The sequence below is a fragment of the Penicillium hispanicum genome (genome assembly GCF_028827665.1).
Source record: "Penicillium hispanicum strain IBT 35686 chromosome Unknown utg000001l_segment0_segment0, whole genome shotgun sequence".
NCBI lineage: Eukaryota > Fungi > Ascomycota > Eurotiomycetes > Eurotiales > Aspergillaceae > Penicillium > Penicillium hispanicum.
In genome coordinates, this window is record NW_026623193.1 from 109089 (window position 1) to 122800 (window position 13712).

General features: G+C 53.1%; 6 protein-coding genes across 6 annotated transcripts; 4 read left to right on the top strand and 2 right to left on the bottom strand.

Moving 5' to 3' along the window:
* Positions 1–1213: 1213 nt before the first annotated feature.
* Positions 1214–3902, top strand: N7459_000044 (glycoside hydrolase family 92 protein; the record flags this gene model as incomplete). Its single annotated transcript, XM_056939229.1, has 6 exons — positions 1214–1358; positions 1422–1454; positions 1511–1620; positions 1677–2503; positions 2571–3254; positions 3320–3902. 6 exons carry the CDS (start codon positions 1214–1216, stop codon positions 3900–3902), a joined length of 2382 nt encoding a protein of 793 aa, XP_056803509.1.
* A 366-nt stretch (positions 3903–4268) lies between these two features.
* N7459_000045 (uncharacterized protein) lies at positions 4269–6704 on the top strand (the record flags this gene model as incomplete). Its single annotated transcript, XM_056939230.1, has 4 exons — positions 4269–5028; positions 5075–5751; positions 5816–6600; positions 6662–6704. 4 exons carry the CDS (start codon positions 4269–4271, stop codon positions 6702–6704), a joined length of 2265 nt encoding a protein of 754 aa, XP_056803510.1.
* A 127-nt stretch (positions 6705–6831) lies between these two features.
* Positions 6832–7807, bottom strand: N7459_000046 (SDR family oxidoreductase; the record flags this gene model as incomplete). The annotated part of the gene is made up of 4 exons (XM_056939231.1): positions 6832–6915; positions 6969–7166; positions 7228–7602; positions 7673–7807. 4 exons carry the CDS (start codon positions 7805–7807, stop codon positions 6832–6834), a joined length of 792 nt encoding a protein of 263 aa, XP_056803511.1.
* Positions 7808–8899: 1092 nt separating this feature from the next.
* On the bottom strand, positions 8900–10617 carry N7459_000047 (uncharacterized protein; the record flags this gene model as incomplete). The annotated part of the gene is made up of 4 exons (XM_056939232.1): positions 8900–9547; positions 9604–9835; positions 9900–10413; positions 10473–10617. The coding sequence occupies 4 exons, from the start codon at positions 10615–10617 to the stop codon at positions 8900–8902; spliced, it is 1539 nt and encodes a 512-aa protein (XP_056803512.1).
* A 250-nt stretch (positions 10618–10867) lies between these two features.
* N7459_000048 (uncharacterized protein) lies at positions 10868–11458 on the top strand (the record flags this gene model as incomplete). The annotated part of the gene is made up of 1 exon (XM_056939233.1): positions 10868–11458. The coding sequence occupies one exon, from the start codon at positions 10868–10870 to the stop codon at positions 11456–11458; it is 591 nt and encodes a 196-aa protein (XP_056803513.1).
* A 20-nt stretch (positions 11459–11478) lies between these two features.
* On the top strand, positions 11479–13639 carry N7459_000049 (uncharacterized protein; the record flags this gene model as incomplete). Its single annotated transcript, XM_056939234.1, has 4 exons — positions 11479–11766; positions 11825–12056; positions 12285–12554; positions 12624–13639. 4 exons carry the CDS (start codon positions 11479–11481, stop codon positions 13637–13639), a joined length of 1806 nt encoding a protein of 601 aa, XP_056803514.1.
* Positions 13640–13712: the final 73 nt, after the last annotated feature.

A 13712-nucleotide genomic window follows, 5' to 3' on the forward strand; every position in this document is an offset into this window, starting at 1 on the left:
GAATTCCACCGAGTTCAATCAGAGAACATTCAATATCGAACGTACTTGAACTCTCAACGATCAGCCAGGGAAACGGCCATGGGATTCTCGTCAATCCCACCGATCCCTCGACCGTCGGCAGACACAAGTGGGCAAAGCTGGGATAGCATTGCTATGGATCTTATTTGAGGGCAATGGAACCGAAGCAATATCTTTGGTAAGATGCGCCTAGTGGTCCAACTCATTGCGCATGGGTCAAGCTAGTGCGACAAGCAGATATAACTGGCTGGTGTCACCAAAGTTCAAGCCCATTGAGCATCTTGTCCCGAGGCGACCACGTTCAAGAACAAGCTATCGATATGGACGGTGATCCATTTCTGCCCCTTATCTCTAAGACTCGCTTTTATTCCCGCCCACAAAGAAGGCATGGAAGGCACTGGGCTCATACATACTCTTGCCCTTATTAATTCTCAAGCGGGCTGATGCTCTCGGTGGGCTGCCGCACAGCTTGGCGGCCACCGGCAGTCTGCGCTTGCCTTTTTCCCTTCCCCTCCTCGAGGTTTGACTGTGACGTAGCGGAAAGAGGTTACATGCACAATGAGGACCGAGTTGCCGCCGCTTCCCCGCCTGCTGGAAATCCCAAGAATCTCGGCGTCCGTGGACCGCTTGTCTTCCCCGCAGCTCGGAGGTTATCATTCGCCAATCCTGCCTCGTCCATGGAGTCAGCGAAGATCGGCACTCGGCCAGGAACCTGGGGCACGGGATTTGGTCCTGCCTGTTCTCTCCCAGCCTCCGTCTGCATGTGCGCATCGTTGCAAGTCGTTGCCTTTGTCCGGTGGTGCCAGTCTTTTGGCATGAAAAGTAAACATGCGCACATGGTACGGCACAGACGGGGTTGATGTACGGATGTTGCACTGCGCACGCCAAATATCGGGGAAAGATGAGGGGACATCGAAGCAATATGCCTTGCTCTTGCATTCTCACAATCAGATCGGGGTTGATTGGGCTCATCTTCATCCGCTTCCCCAAGCAGGGAGAACGCGCTGCCGATCCGAGCGAGTGGAATGTTTGCCCCCCTCCCCGCGCAGTCGTGAATAAATAAGAGCGTGGCTTGCCGCTCTGCGTCGCGCTTTCTCTTCTCGAGAATGTCGCCAACTCACAGTTGCAAGGCGAGGCCGATACACAGGGACCTGCAACTCCCATAGTTTACTGCGAGTGTTCATCCAGTCCCATCATGTTGTGTCGCGCTCGTACCGACTTTCGTGGGATTGTTACAACGACCCTGTTTGGATCGCTTATCCTAGCCGCCCAGGACGGATCGGTTGATGGCATCGACGCATTGGATTATGTCGACCCTTTGATTGGGACGGCGAATGGAGGTGCGGAATGAGACTCGCAAATTGCATCGGGTGTGCTTTGGCAGCTGATAAGGATTCTGTTAGGCCATGTATTCGCTGGTGCCACGCTGCCTTTTGGTGAGAAGCACAAGCCTGTCAAGAACGCTTGGTTGATAGGGTTAACAAGATGGCAGGAATGGCGAAAGCGGTAGCGGACACCCAAGGGGAAAACCAGGCCGGCTTCGCGGCAGATACAGTGGATGTCACAGGTTTCTCGCATATGCATGACTCGGGCACTGGTGGTGTATGTGATGCGCACCGGCGGTCGTCTAGGACTACGTAGATTTCTGATGTGCACAGTCTCCGTCTCTGGGAAACTTTCCCATCTTTCCCCAGCCTTCCTGCCCGAACGACGATATCAATCAATGCAAGTGGCAGCAGTCGGATCGAGCGGTCGCTTGGAAACAGAATTCCCCAGTCGCTCGCCCGGGGTATTTTAGTATTTCATTGGCGAATGGCGTCTTTGCTGAAATGACAACTACCAACCACTCAGCCCTGTATCGATTCACCTTCGACCAGACCTCGAATGAACAGCTGAGTCCTGTCATTCTGGTCGACCTGATGGATCTGCCGCAGTCTCGAACCAACGGGACGGCTGTTGTTGACAAGTCCACTGGCCGTTTGAGTGGCAATGGTACCTTCAGTCCCAGCTTTGGCATTGGGAGCTATGACATGCATTTCTGCGTTGACTTCAAAGGAGCCGATCTCCGCGACACCGGGGTCTGGAGTAAAAATCGGGCCAACAACAGTCAATACAGGGTCTCTCTGAGAGCTGACGGGACCAATACGCCAGCTACTCTTTCTGCTGGCACGTTCGCCCGATTCCACCAACCACAAGATAACACTCTCCTGGCTCGTGTCGGGGTCAGTTTCATAAGTGTCAATCAAGCATGCTCCAATGCAGAGCGGGAGCAACCCAGCTTTGACTTTGATGGTACGGTCACTGCAGCTCAGGATGCTTGGAGGATGAAGCTGGATGTCATTTCCGTGGATTCCGATGGAGTGTCAAAAGACCTACAAACTGTCTTCTGGAGTGGAGCGTACCGGGCCATGATCAGCCCCCAGGACTACACTGGTGAAAATCCTCTTTGGCAAAGCGATGAGCCGTACTACGACAGCTACTACTGGTGAGAAAATTCCAAAATTCCATGTCCGGTCGACACGCGTTGAAGCTACCGGCTAACATTTCCACAGCATTTGGGATTCATATCGGAGCATTCACCCACTCTTGACACTTGTCGATCCGCTTTCACAGTCCTTCATGATGCGAAGTCTTGTTGACATTTATCGCCATGAAGGCTACTTGCCTGACTGCAGGATGTCACTTTGCAAAGGCTATACCCAAGGAGGTTCCAATGCAGATGTGTTGATCGCTGATGCGTATCTGAAGAAGGTCCCAGGCATCGACTGGAGCACTGCATATGCGGCCATGGTCAAAGATGCTGAGGTTGAGCCTGCTAACTGGAATGTCGAGGGCCGTGGTGGTCTACACAGCTGGAAAAGCCTGGGATATATTCCGACCGATGACTATGATCCCTACGGCGTTGGCACCCATACTCGGAGTATATCGCGAACCGTGGAGTATGCGTACAATGATTTCTGCACCGCCGAGGTGGCGAAGGGAATGGGCCGCGACGACGACCATGAGAAATACGTGGTTCGCTCTGGCAACTGGGCGCATATGTTCAAGCCAGACCAGATGTCTAGCATACAGGGGGTCAACACCAACTTCACAGGGTTTTTGCAGCCTCGGTACACGAACGGTACATGGGGCTACCAGGACCCCATATTCTGCAGTCCCCTATTGAACTTTACTTCTTGCTATCTCAACCCAAATGGCCATGAGACGTATGAAGGAAGCTCTTGGCTGTACACTTTGTAAGCACTATTCCAAAGTTACGTTCTATGATGACAGATTCATGAGTTAACTTGTCCCTCTGTAGCTATGCGCCACACGATATGGGTGCCTTGATCGACAAGCTCGGTGGTCGGGAACCATTCACAGCCCGGCTCAAGTTCTTCCATGACTCGGGACTATTATATGTCGGTGACGAGCAAGCTTTTCTTCCTGTCTTCCAATTTCACTACTCTGGACGACCTGGTCTCTCTGCCAAGTACAGCCATTCCTACATTCCGTCCCAGTTCAACACCACTTTTTCCGGTATCGCTGGCAATGATGACAGCGGTGCTATGGGTTCATTTGTGGTGCTAAGCATGATCGGTCTGTGGCCAGTGCCCGGTCAGAATGTATATCTGATCACTCCGCCGTACTTCAAGGAAGTGAGCATCCGAAACAGCATCACCGGCAAGGTTGCGACGATCCGCAATGTCAACTTTGATGCCAGCTATAAGTCGATCTATATTCAGAATGTCAAATGGAATGGTCAGCCCTGGACTAAGAATTGGCTCACCCACGACTTCTTCACGGAGGGTGGTGTGCTTGAGCTGGAATTGGGAGAGAATGAGAGCAACTGGGGAACTCGTGTGGCGGATCTCCCACCCAGTCTGAGTGACTATTCAGAGTGAAAGCGCAGTTTACGTTCATAGCATACGTCCATTCGTAGTACATAGTCATCGTCTCTCCCGAGATTTGAATTTTACTTTTCGGTGACTTGTCTCTCATCGCAAGGAATCAACCCCATTTCTCCTCCAAACTCCGGACTGACCGCGTCCCACTTTTCCTTCTCTTGCTTCACCTCTTCACCTTCGACCTGGTCTCTTGAAACCCCATCCCAAGCCCTCGATTTATACTGGTAACTGTGCCTGGGGGTTCAGGCGCCGATCGGACCTTCTCCGGAGGGCCCGTCAGAGGTGACATCCACTTTACTACAACCACTCCCCACCTGCGACTGACTGCTTCTGATATGGTAGCTCTTGGCGCAGAATAGCCTCATGTCTTCCACCGAGTCATCACTCCAAAGTCCTCGCGGCGATGGGCAAGCGAACAATCACCGCCCCATGGCCGCACAGGCATGCAAAGAGTGCCATCGCCGAAAGGCCAAGGTGAGTCGGCAAGCACTGGAGAGGTGCGACCGGGCTAACCTGTCTGTCTCCCTGGAGTGTGACCGGGTGGTTCCAACGTGTATCCTTTGCAACAAGTTTAATCGAACATGCACATACGAGAAACCGACGAGAACGCCTCTCACCCGGCGTTATTTGACCGAAGTGGAAGACGAACTGGCACGTACAAAGGCCCTGCTCCAGCAGTTCATGCCGGATATGGATCACAGTCATCAAGTGAACTTTGCCGAACAAGTGGAAGACCCAGGAATCAATCCACCCTCGGGACTCTTCTGTCGAGATCCGCAGTTCCCAGAGAATGTCGATTCTCATCACCATGGCCAAACGGGGCCGATGGGGCCTACGGCCAACTCCGGTCTTCCCCCACACCATTACAACCCAAGCCGGGTGATCGATGGCGGCATCCTGCCACACTTGTCGATGCAGCAGTCGCCGGCACGCCGAGGGCAACAACAACAATCTCCTGGTGGTTTAGACAGGCGGTCACTTGGGCCTTCGGGGCTATCTCTTGAAACGCCGCCATCTTCTAACAATTTTGAGTGGGATGAGCGAACTGGAAAGGCGAGTGGCGATAGGTTTGTCGATGGCATGGCCAGCCTGACCAGTGATGCGAACGACGGTGGCTACTTGGGTACGTCAAGGCAGTTTCTCTCCATTCCACCCTAACATGTAAGCAGGGGTCGCATCCGGCGCAGCACTGCTGCGGATCACCGACACTCCATCCGCTCAGGCAAACAATCTGGGCTCCTATGCGTCCACGGGAATGGCCACCCATCAGACTACGAGCATACCCTTCTCATTGACGTCCCTGGGGCAACTGGAGCCCTTCATTGAAGCGTACTTTTCTCTTTATCATCGGTCATATCCTATCGTGCATGAGGCCACTTTTCGTGCTGAGTTCTCCGAGGTAATTCCCCGGCCTAGGGGCAACGCATGGCAAGTCTTGCTCTTTGTCCTGGCAGCAGTTGGATCCTTCACTAGCTCCACGCAGCCATCAGATGTTGATCATGCTCTTTTTCAAGCTGCCAAGGCACGGCTCTCTATTGACATGCTAGAGACCGGAAATTTACTGCTTGTGCAGATCTTGACTCTCATTTCGAACTACTTGCAGAAGAGAAATAAACCTAACTCTGGCTACAACTACATGGGATTAGCCCGGCGCATTGCCATGGGAATTGGGCTTCACAAAGAGTTCCCAACCTGGGAAGCTACCATATTTACGACCGAAATGAGACGACGAATTTGGTACTGCCTCTATATTTTCGATGTCGGAGCCATCATTACCTTCTCCCGGCCCCTTGACTTCCCCGATGACGGTATTGACGTTGAACTGCCTATGAATGTGCACGATAGTGTCTGCCCCCCCCCCCTCCTCTTGTTAGACTTCCATGGAGTTTCTCGTGCTGATTCACCCCAAGGACATCACAGTCAGTACCAAACAACCACCGCAGCAATCCGAAGAAACCACGGTTTACACCCACTTACGGGCCCAAGCTTGTTTTCACATGGCTACGAGCAGCATCTACTCCAAGATCATTTCGTCTCCTTTTCCAGCTGCATCGGAACTTATAGACCTTGATGACCGACTGATCGGGAATTGGCTGACCACCCTGCCTGGTTGTTTTCAAGAAAATGTCATCCAAACGAACAAGTTTCAGCTTTGCCATTCGATTCTTCGATGGAGATACCGCAATTTCCGAATTCTCATGTACCGTCCTTTCCTAGTCGGACGACTAATGGCCCGCCGGGATCGTGGCAGTACCGAGAATGAAGACGCTCACGCGGAACTTGCTATCCAACGGTGCTTAGATGCGGCACGCGAATCGGTGGAGTTGATCTCCAACTTCTGGTTACAGCCAAAGCAACAGAATATGATGGCCTGCTGGTACGGCCTATATTTTCTGTTCCAGGCAATCCTGATCCCAGTCATCTGCCTGCGCAACGATCCACGGAATACGCTGGCGACTGGGTGGCGCGACCAAATTGAACAGGCGATGCCAGTTCTTGAGTCAATGGCCCAGCTTAATCCCACATCGACCCGCTGTCTTGGGGTCATTCGCTCCTTGTGCGGAACCTATCTGGATTCTTCATTCGACTTGGGATATCCGACTGAGGAGTCCCCGCAGACACAACTTACCAGTCTCTATCCACTAATGTGGCCAACACTGGACACCGTGCAGCCGGACGGGATGGATTCGATCCTGTACGTAGATTCTGTTTTGCCATTTGCATGCTTGTTTTATGCTAACTGACGAGGTGTATAGACAAGAATCAACAATCATGGACTTCATGAACCAGCTACCGTGAGAAGCGCACTAGAAGTATACCCAAGGGAGATTTCATGGGGCAAGCTGGCGATCGCTCCAATCAATGATATTCATTCCATACTAGCTATGATCAATATCTACAGTATTCGATCCATTATCGTTGCGACTCAAGGCAAGGTGTATCCGCCATCGATGACAATGTTGGCACCGGTCATGTAGCTGGACGCGTCCGAGGCGCAATAAACATAAGCCTGAGCAAACTCGTTAGTTGAATTCCCCTTCTGATCAGCTCCGAATTACTCACTCCCTTCAACTCGTAGCACTGTGCCATTCGCTTAGCAGGAATCATATCATACCACTTCTCCCGCCACTCTTGGGGGTGGATATCCAGGATCTCGGTTGCGATGAATCCGGGCGAGATGCAGTTGACTCGGCAAAAGTCCACCCACTCCACGGACAGACACTTCGCCATCTGCACAACGCCGGCCTTGGAAGCATTGTACTGTGGAAGGATTGGCAAGTCAATGGGGGCATCTAGGCGCCGGTGCAAGAAATGAACTCACCGCAGCCTGCTTCTGAGGCACGTTGACCAGCGTTGCGCTCACCGAGGCTGTGAAGATGACATTGCCATGGCCCTGCTGCTTGAAAATGCGCGCCGCTGCCTGGGCCGAATAGAAAGCGCCGTCGAGGTTCACCTTCATGATCTCGCTCCATTGGCTGGTCGTATAGTCCTCGGCAGCCACGCAGCTCGTAATACCCGAGTTGACCACCATGATATCCAACTTACCAAAATCCATCGCCACCTGCTGTACAGCTGCCTCAATCTCAGCCTGGTCGGTCACGTCGGCCCTGTATGCCGCCGCCTTCACATTGTTGGTGGACGCGATCTCAGCCGCAGTCGCTTCGGCCGTCTTGGACGAGTTATAGATCAGAGCTACCTAGTCGTTGTTAGAGAGGAGCACTCGCCCGGTTGAGCATTTCTATCAAAGAAAGAAGTCGGCTCCATACCGCACAGCCTGCTTCTGCCAGACCTCGTGCAACTTCCAGTCCAATTCCCCGGGCGCCGCCCGTCACGATGGCCACTTTACCGGTCAAATCGAATGCCTTCATGACATGTTGATTCTGAGGTTGTGCGAGGACCATTTTGCCAGAGTTTCGTGAGAGATGCGGATAGAATAATTCTGCGTGCCGGATGAATGTCTCTCTAAATCGCAACGGAGAGACGACCGACACAAGTCGGCGGGGAGAACTTGTTGACAGTTCAACTACGTAACCGCGCAGCCATGCTTCCCCCCGGTCGGAGATGTGCCGACCGGACCAGTGCGTCCGCCCGGACACAGACGTCCGGTGAGTTTCGATATAGCTGGAACTGGGAAGCACTAGCGTACGAGGTAGATCCCAGACGAGGTATACTACCCCTACAACGAAATTTTTAGAGGGGTTATTTTAGTGAACTTAGGCATATTACGGTATATACCACTGAACCTATTATAACTTAGGCTAGAATTGAACCCGATTGAAACCGTGTAGAATATGATGTAGGAGTACATATAGATAGGTACGCGATCCCGAGCATATTATACGTAAGGCACAGCTACATAAGGGGGTTAAAAACGAATCGATTAGTAGAGATTCGCTGCGTCAGCTAGTAAGAAGCATCCTAGCTCGCCTACGGGGGGCTATCAACAGATATCACGGGTGTACATGTTAGGACTAAGGCACTGGTCCCCCCTAGTCTAACGTTGTGCGCTGCTTATATCGGTCCCGGGTATGCTAGAACATAGCGTTCTAGCATATTTGGTCTTTTGGCTTGTTTGGTTAGTGCGCCCGGGCACGTGCCGTAACAGTACAGCTTGATTATAATCGATTTCTGTATGTTTTGACTGTGTAAATTTCATATATCCCTAGGGCATCTCAAAAAGGCAGGATTTTCTTTAAAAATTGGGTGCAAGGGTAGTAGACGCAACCGGATGGTATCTAGTGGTGTTCAGGAACCCGGTCCGGGATTCGTGGACTGATAGCTTGAGACGGTTCCTTGAAGGGGTTGCAGTTAGAACACATAGTGGCAACTGATTCTAGCGGGGACAGTTTGAATCGCGGAAGAATATGTAAAGAAGCGAGGCTTGGGCAGGACCTGAAAGTACAATTTATAACGAATAGTGCAGTAAAGAACGTGTTGTTTTGATACACAGGAGATGACAAGTACCTCCTCCCACTGCCATCAGTCTTCACAACTCATGCGACATGCTCAGTATGCTCGCCCTGGCCGACGAACTCCTCTCCCTTGTCAAAGATGGCCCCGTTAGTCGCAGGAGGCCCATCGAATACTTCTGCAATTTCCTCGAGGGAATGGCCTTTGGTCTCTGGGAATGCAAACCAAGTGACCCCCAGCACAACAACGTCAAAGCAGCAGAAGAAAATATAGTAATGCCATCCGATTTTATCGAGGGCAATGGGATTCACAAAAGACAAGACAATGAGTGAGCCGTATACACTCAGCAGCTCCACGGTAAGACCCTTGCTGCGAATGGAGTATGGGAAGATCTCGGTCGGGTATCCCAGCAAAAGAGGCGTGTAGGCGATGTCGTAATGAAAATAGAAGATGAACACAAACGCGATGACGGTGCGGCCGAGTGCGTTGGCGTGCGTACTGTCGAACACAGCTGAGCAGGCTGTCCAGATGACGAAGGAAATGAGCATGCCCACGCCCGACCAGAGGAACAAAGTTCGGCGACCGAGTCGATCCACAAGTAAGGCTGCACTGCCGGCTGCGATGAAGTTGAAGATTTGCAAGAGACCGTTGATGAGGGTCTGTGTGTCCGAGTCTGTGATGCCCACGGTGTCAAGCACCAAGGTGAGATAGTAGGAGACGACGGCGACGCCCTAGGACCAATTATTAGCACCGGCATCGATTGGGTCCAAATGCTCAGAACACTCACGTTCCACTGGGCGAAGGCGCCCACGCAGACTGCGACGAAGGTGCGCTTGCGATTGCCGGGGGTCGTCACCAAAGTCGACCATTTGGTCTCCGCCGCCTGGATTTCAATCTCGATGGTCCGACTGATCTCCGCCATTTCGAACTGGATTAAAGGATGCGAGGTATCCCCAGCGGTATGGAACCGGGCGAGCAGGGCCTCCGCCTCACGGGTCTTTCCCTGAGCAATAAGCCAGCTGGTACGTAGGCATTAGGACAAACTCGAATACAAAGTCGGAGAGGCTGAACCAAACGGCTTACCGAGGAGATTCCGGTACGAAATACCAGAACAGGATCTGAATGACTGGGAACCCGGCTTGAATGATCGATGGAACTCGCCAGCTCCAATCCGACTGGCTGAGGTGTTTCTGTGTCCCATACGAAGCCCACGAGGCCAAAATCGCGCCGAGATAGTAGATGGTCCAGAAGGCACTGGTATACTTGCCCCGATGCGTCGGGTACGCCAGCTCCGTGATCAACATCGGCGACGGTTGTACAACCAGCATAGAGCCGACGCCAACCAGCACCCGAGCAAAAACGAACATGCCATACTTGACCGATGCCGCTTGGATGGCAGAGGCAATCACAATCACAATGGCGCCCGACAACAGGGTCAGGCGACGGCCAATCCGGTCCGACAGAATGCCAACAAAGGGCAGTGAGATGACACTTCCGATCGACTGCGCGGCATTGACGACCCCGAGGATGGAACCGGTTGGGTTGCCAAAATAGTCCTTCCATTTAGCGATAGACTGGAGGCCGTTCATGAGAGACCCTAAAGCGACACGAGCATGTCAGTGTGGAATCGGAATTTCTCCCGTGAGGGAAGCGTACCGTCGTATCCAGCCACCGCCGACGATAGCAGAGGAATGATCAGAATGAGATTGAGCTGCAAGAGATGCGGTACTCGAAACCAGGGAGCATCGTATTGAGGCAAAACAGAAGCCAAGGCCTCGCCAACGATATCCTGATTCTTCATCGTAGTTTGTGGATATTTCTGCTCATGCAAGACCGGACATACACATCCATCGCCAGGGCGAGAGAGGAATCGTAATATATCTGCGTTGCGATCCCCGCATGTAGACGATGCCTCCAGGAATGCGTCAGCAACACGAGAACGGCACGATTCACGGGGGAAACTGGGACGAGACCAATTGGCAACAGACCCACCACGATCGAGTTCCCCCTGGCGTGGTTCCCCATGGGGTTTCCCCGGTTTGCGGCGCAAAATGACCAACGAGAAAGAAGCCAGTGGAGACCGCTCCGGACGACCATGTCCGCCGAACGGACAGCCTGGTCCGGCTGCGGGTTGCTTGTGCGAGGCTTGGAAAAGATCACCGTGGACCTTCGTGGAGTGGATTCACACTACGGATTGCGGCGTGCGTGTCAATGGCACCGGAGATGCGACGAGGCGCCGGAGTCTTCCCGCAGAGAGCTATATGAAACCATCCAGGAATTTGCAGGAGCTCTTCAAGTCTGCTTCCACCAGCATCCGATTACTCTCAAACTTCAACAATCGTGAGACACGGCACACAACCAAAACCATGGTATCTCAACAGAGTATTCGCCGCCCAAACCCAACCCTGCCGGACAGCGTCTTCGAGATGTTTAGGATGCGCGGCAAGGTTGTGATCATTACGGGTGGTACGGGGGGGATTGGATACCAGGTGGCTCGTGGACTCGCCGAAGCTGGAGCAGACATTGCTCTGTGGTACCAAAACTCGCCGCAGGCCGAACAGTTGGCCATTTCGCTTGCGAAAGAGTTTGGCGTCAAGTCTAAGGCCTACAAGTGCTCCGTGCAGAACTTTGACGAGGTGTGATCAATCGCGTCACTCGAGACATGGACGCATATTCTGACAGAAGAGTCCGGCAGGTTCAAGCGGCGACGGATGCCGTAGTGCGCGACTTTGGCCGATTGGACGTGATGATTGCCAACGCTGGAATCCCATCCAAAGCAGGCGGACTGGAAGACAAACTGGAAGACTGGCAGCGGGTGGTCAATGTCGACTTCTCGGGTGCCTACTACTGCGCTCGCGTGGCTGGCCACATCTTCCGGCAGCAAGGATCGGGCAGCATGATCTTCACGGCATCCATGTCAGGCCATGCGGCTAACGTACCCCAGCAGCAGGTCGGTCATAGACTTCCCGTCCAGAGAAGAGACGTGTATCCATGCTGACACTTCCTAGGCTTGTTATAATGCTTGCAAAGCAGGCGTCATCCACCTCGCCAAGTCGCTGGCCGTGGAATGGGCTGGGTTTGCCCGGGTCAATTGCGTGAGCCCGGGGTATATTGACACCCCTATCAGTGGGGACTGTGCCTATGAGATGAAGGAGGAATGGTACAACCTCACGCCTTTGAAGAGGGATGCAGACCCGCGTGAGCTGAAGGGAGTGTATCTGTACCTGGCCAGCGACGCCAGTACGTATACCACCGGCTCGGACATCGTGGTGGACGGTGGATATACTTGCCGGTAAAAGTGGCAGGCTACGATGTATTTCGACCTTGATAGAATTCTGAATGCAAAGAGCCTCTAGGGCATCCAAAAGACAAGCGCGAGGCTAAGTGCGCCGATCGCATCTGCACGCACGGACGTGGGGCCAACACACGAAAAGCGTCAGACTCAAACCGTTCTTTCTCTTTGTCCAGTAGCCCGCCGAGATCGCGATGACCCTGTAACCACACCAGCTCTCCAACCGGTTGACCACCATCGAGTCCCCGCGAGGATGGCTCCGAGGTTATACCTCCGCGGTCGGTCTTCGGATTTCCACTCTGGCCAAACATCCCAGGAGTTTCTAGCCCAGTGGAAGAATCCATCGGATGTCTTCTCCGTCCTCTTGATCCTGGGCGGCGATGTGATCAACCGCGCTCTCGCTCAGCTTGCCGGTACTGGAATCTGCCCGGTCACCTTCTCGTTCGGTAAGGGTTCTGGAGTCGGATCGGTCGAAGTGGTCGAGAGGCTGGCTAACAGGAACTGTCACGGATCAGGATGGGTGGCATACGCCGTCAGTGCCGTCACCGCCGCCGTGGGCGAGAACAGATTGATGCCTGCGCCCGACTGCAGCTGCAAGGTGATTAACGCGAAAAGCATGTACTCCAGGGACAACCAAAGCTGGATCATCGGTCGCCTAGTGCGTGATTTCGACAGCTGGCGCGATCCTGAGATTCACAGCAAGCTTGAGGAAATGCTCGAGCGCAAATGGGAAGAGAACCAGGAGGCCGCGGAGCGCAAGGCGCCCGGTTCAGGGCAGCATCTCTCCCGGCCAGATCAAGCTGGTCTATGCGTGTCGATCTACCGAGCCGAGGATGCAAACCCAGGGTTTCAGGGGCGAGATCTCGCATATTACAGTGGATTTATTGTGGCCGTTCTGCAGATGGGAGTGGCTGCCATTCCATGCGGTATCTGGAGAGACTGGTCGATCCTCTTCATCACGGCCTGTGGGATTTTTCTCTCTTTCATGATGGGCAGTCTTCCCCAGTGGACTAAGGAGAAATGGGCGTGTCGCAAGGACAACGTCAAGAAGACGCTGGTTTTGGTTCGCGGAAATGGCTGCCAGCATGCGATCGTCATCCGCTGTCAAGGCCGAGGTTTGGATCTGGAGGATCTTGCCACGGGTCCCATCAATGTTGAAGTCAACACCTCACTCTTCACTCGGGCCGTCATCATCGGCCTTGCCTTTCTGTGGATTTTGCTTTTGGTCACCGCGTCGGGGATCCAGCAGAACACATGGTTTCTGTTGGCAGTCGGTGGCCTTGGTATTCTACAAAACATTTTTGTGGCTGGACGAGCTCGAGACCCAGCCGCGTTTGGGGTACCTCTGAGCTTCGAGGAGGTAATTGTGGAGACCAAAGTAATGAAGACGTTGTATGGAGTGGAGGAGAAGTATCCAATGGTTGGGCGCAGCATGCTGGATACCTTCTTTCCAGGTGACAACCTGCGTGCCGACGAAAAGGCTCAATGGGAGAAGTTCGCAACAGTTGCAAAGGCAAAGAATCCGAAATGAGGAGATCATCATTATGCGTCAATTACATGAATTATATACACTTTCAGCAACACCAGGAATCTTTGACCGACTG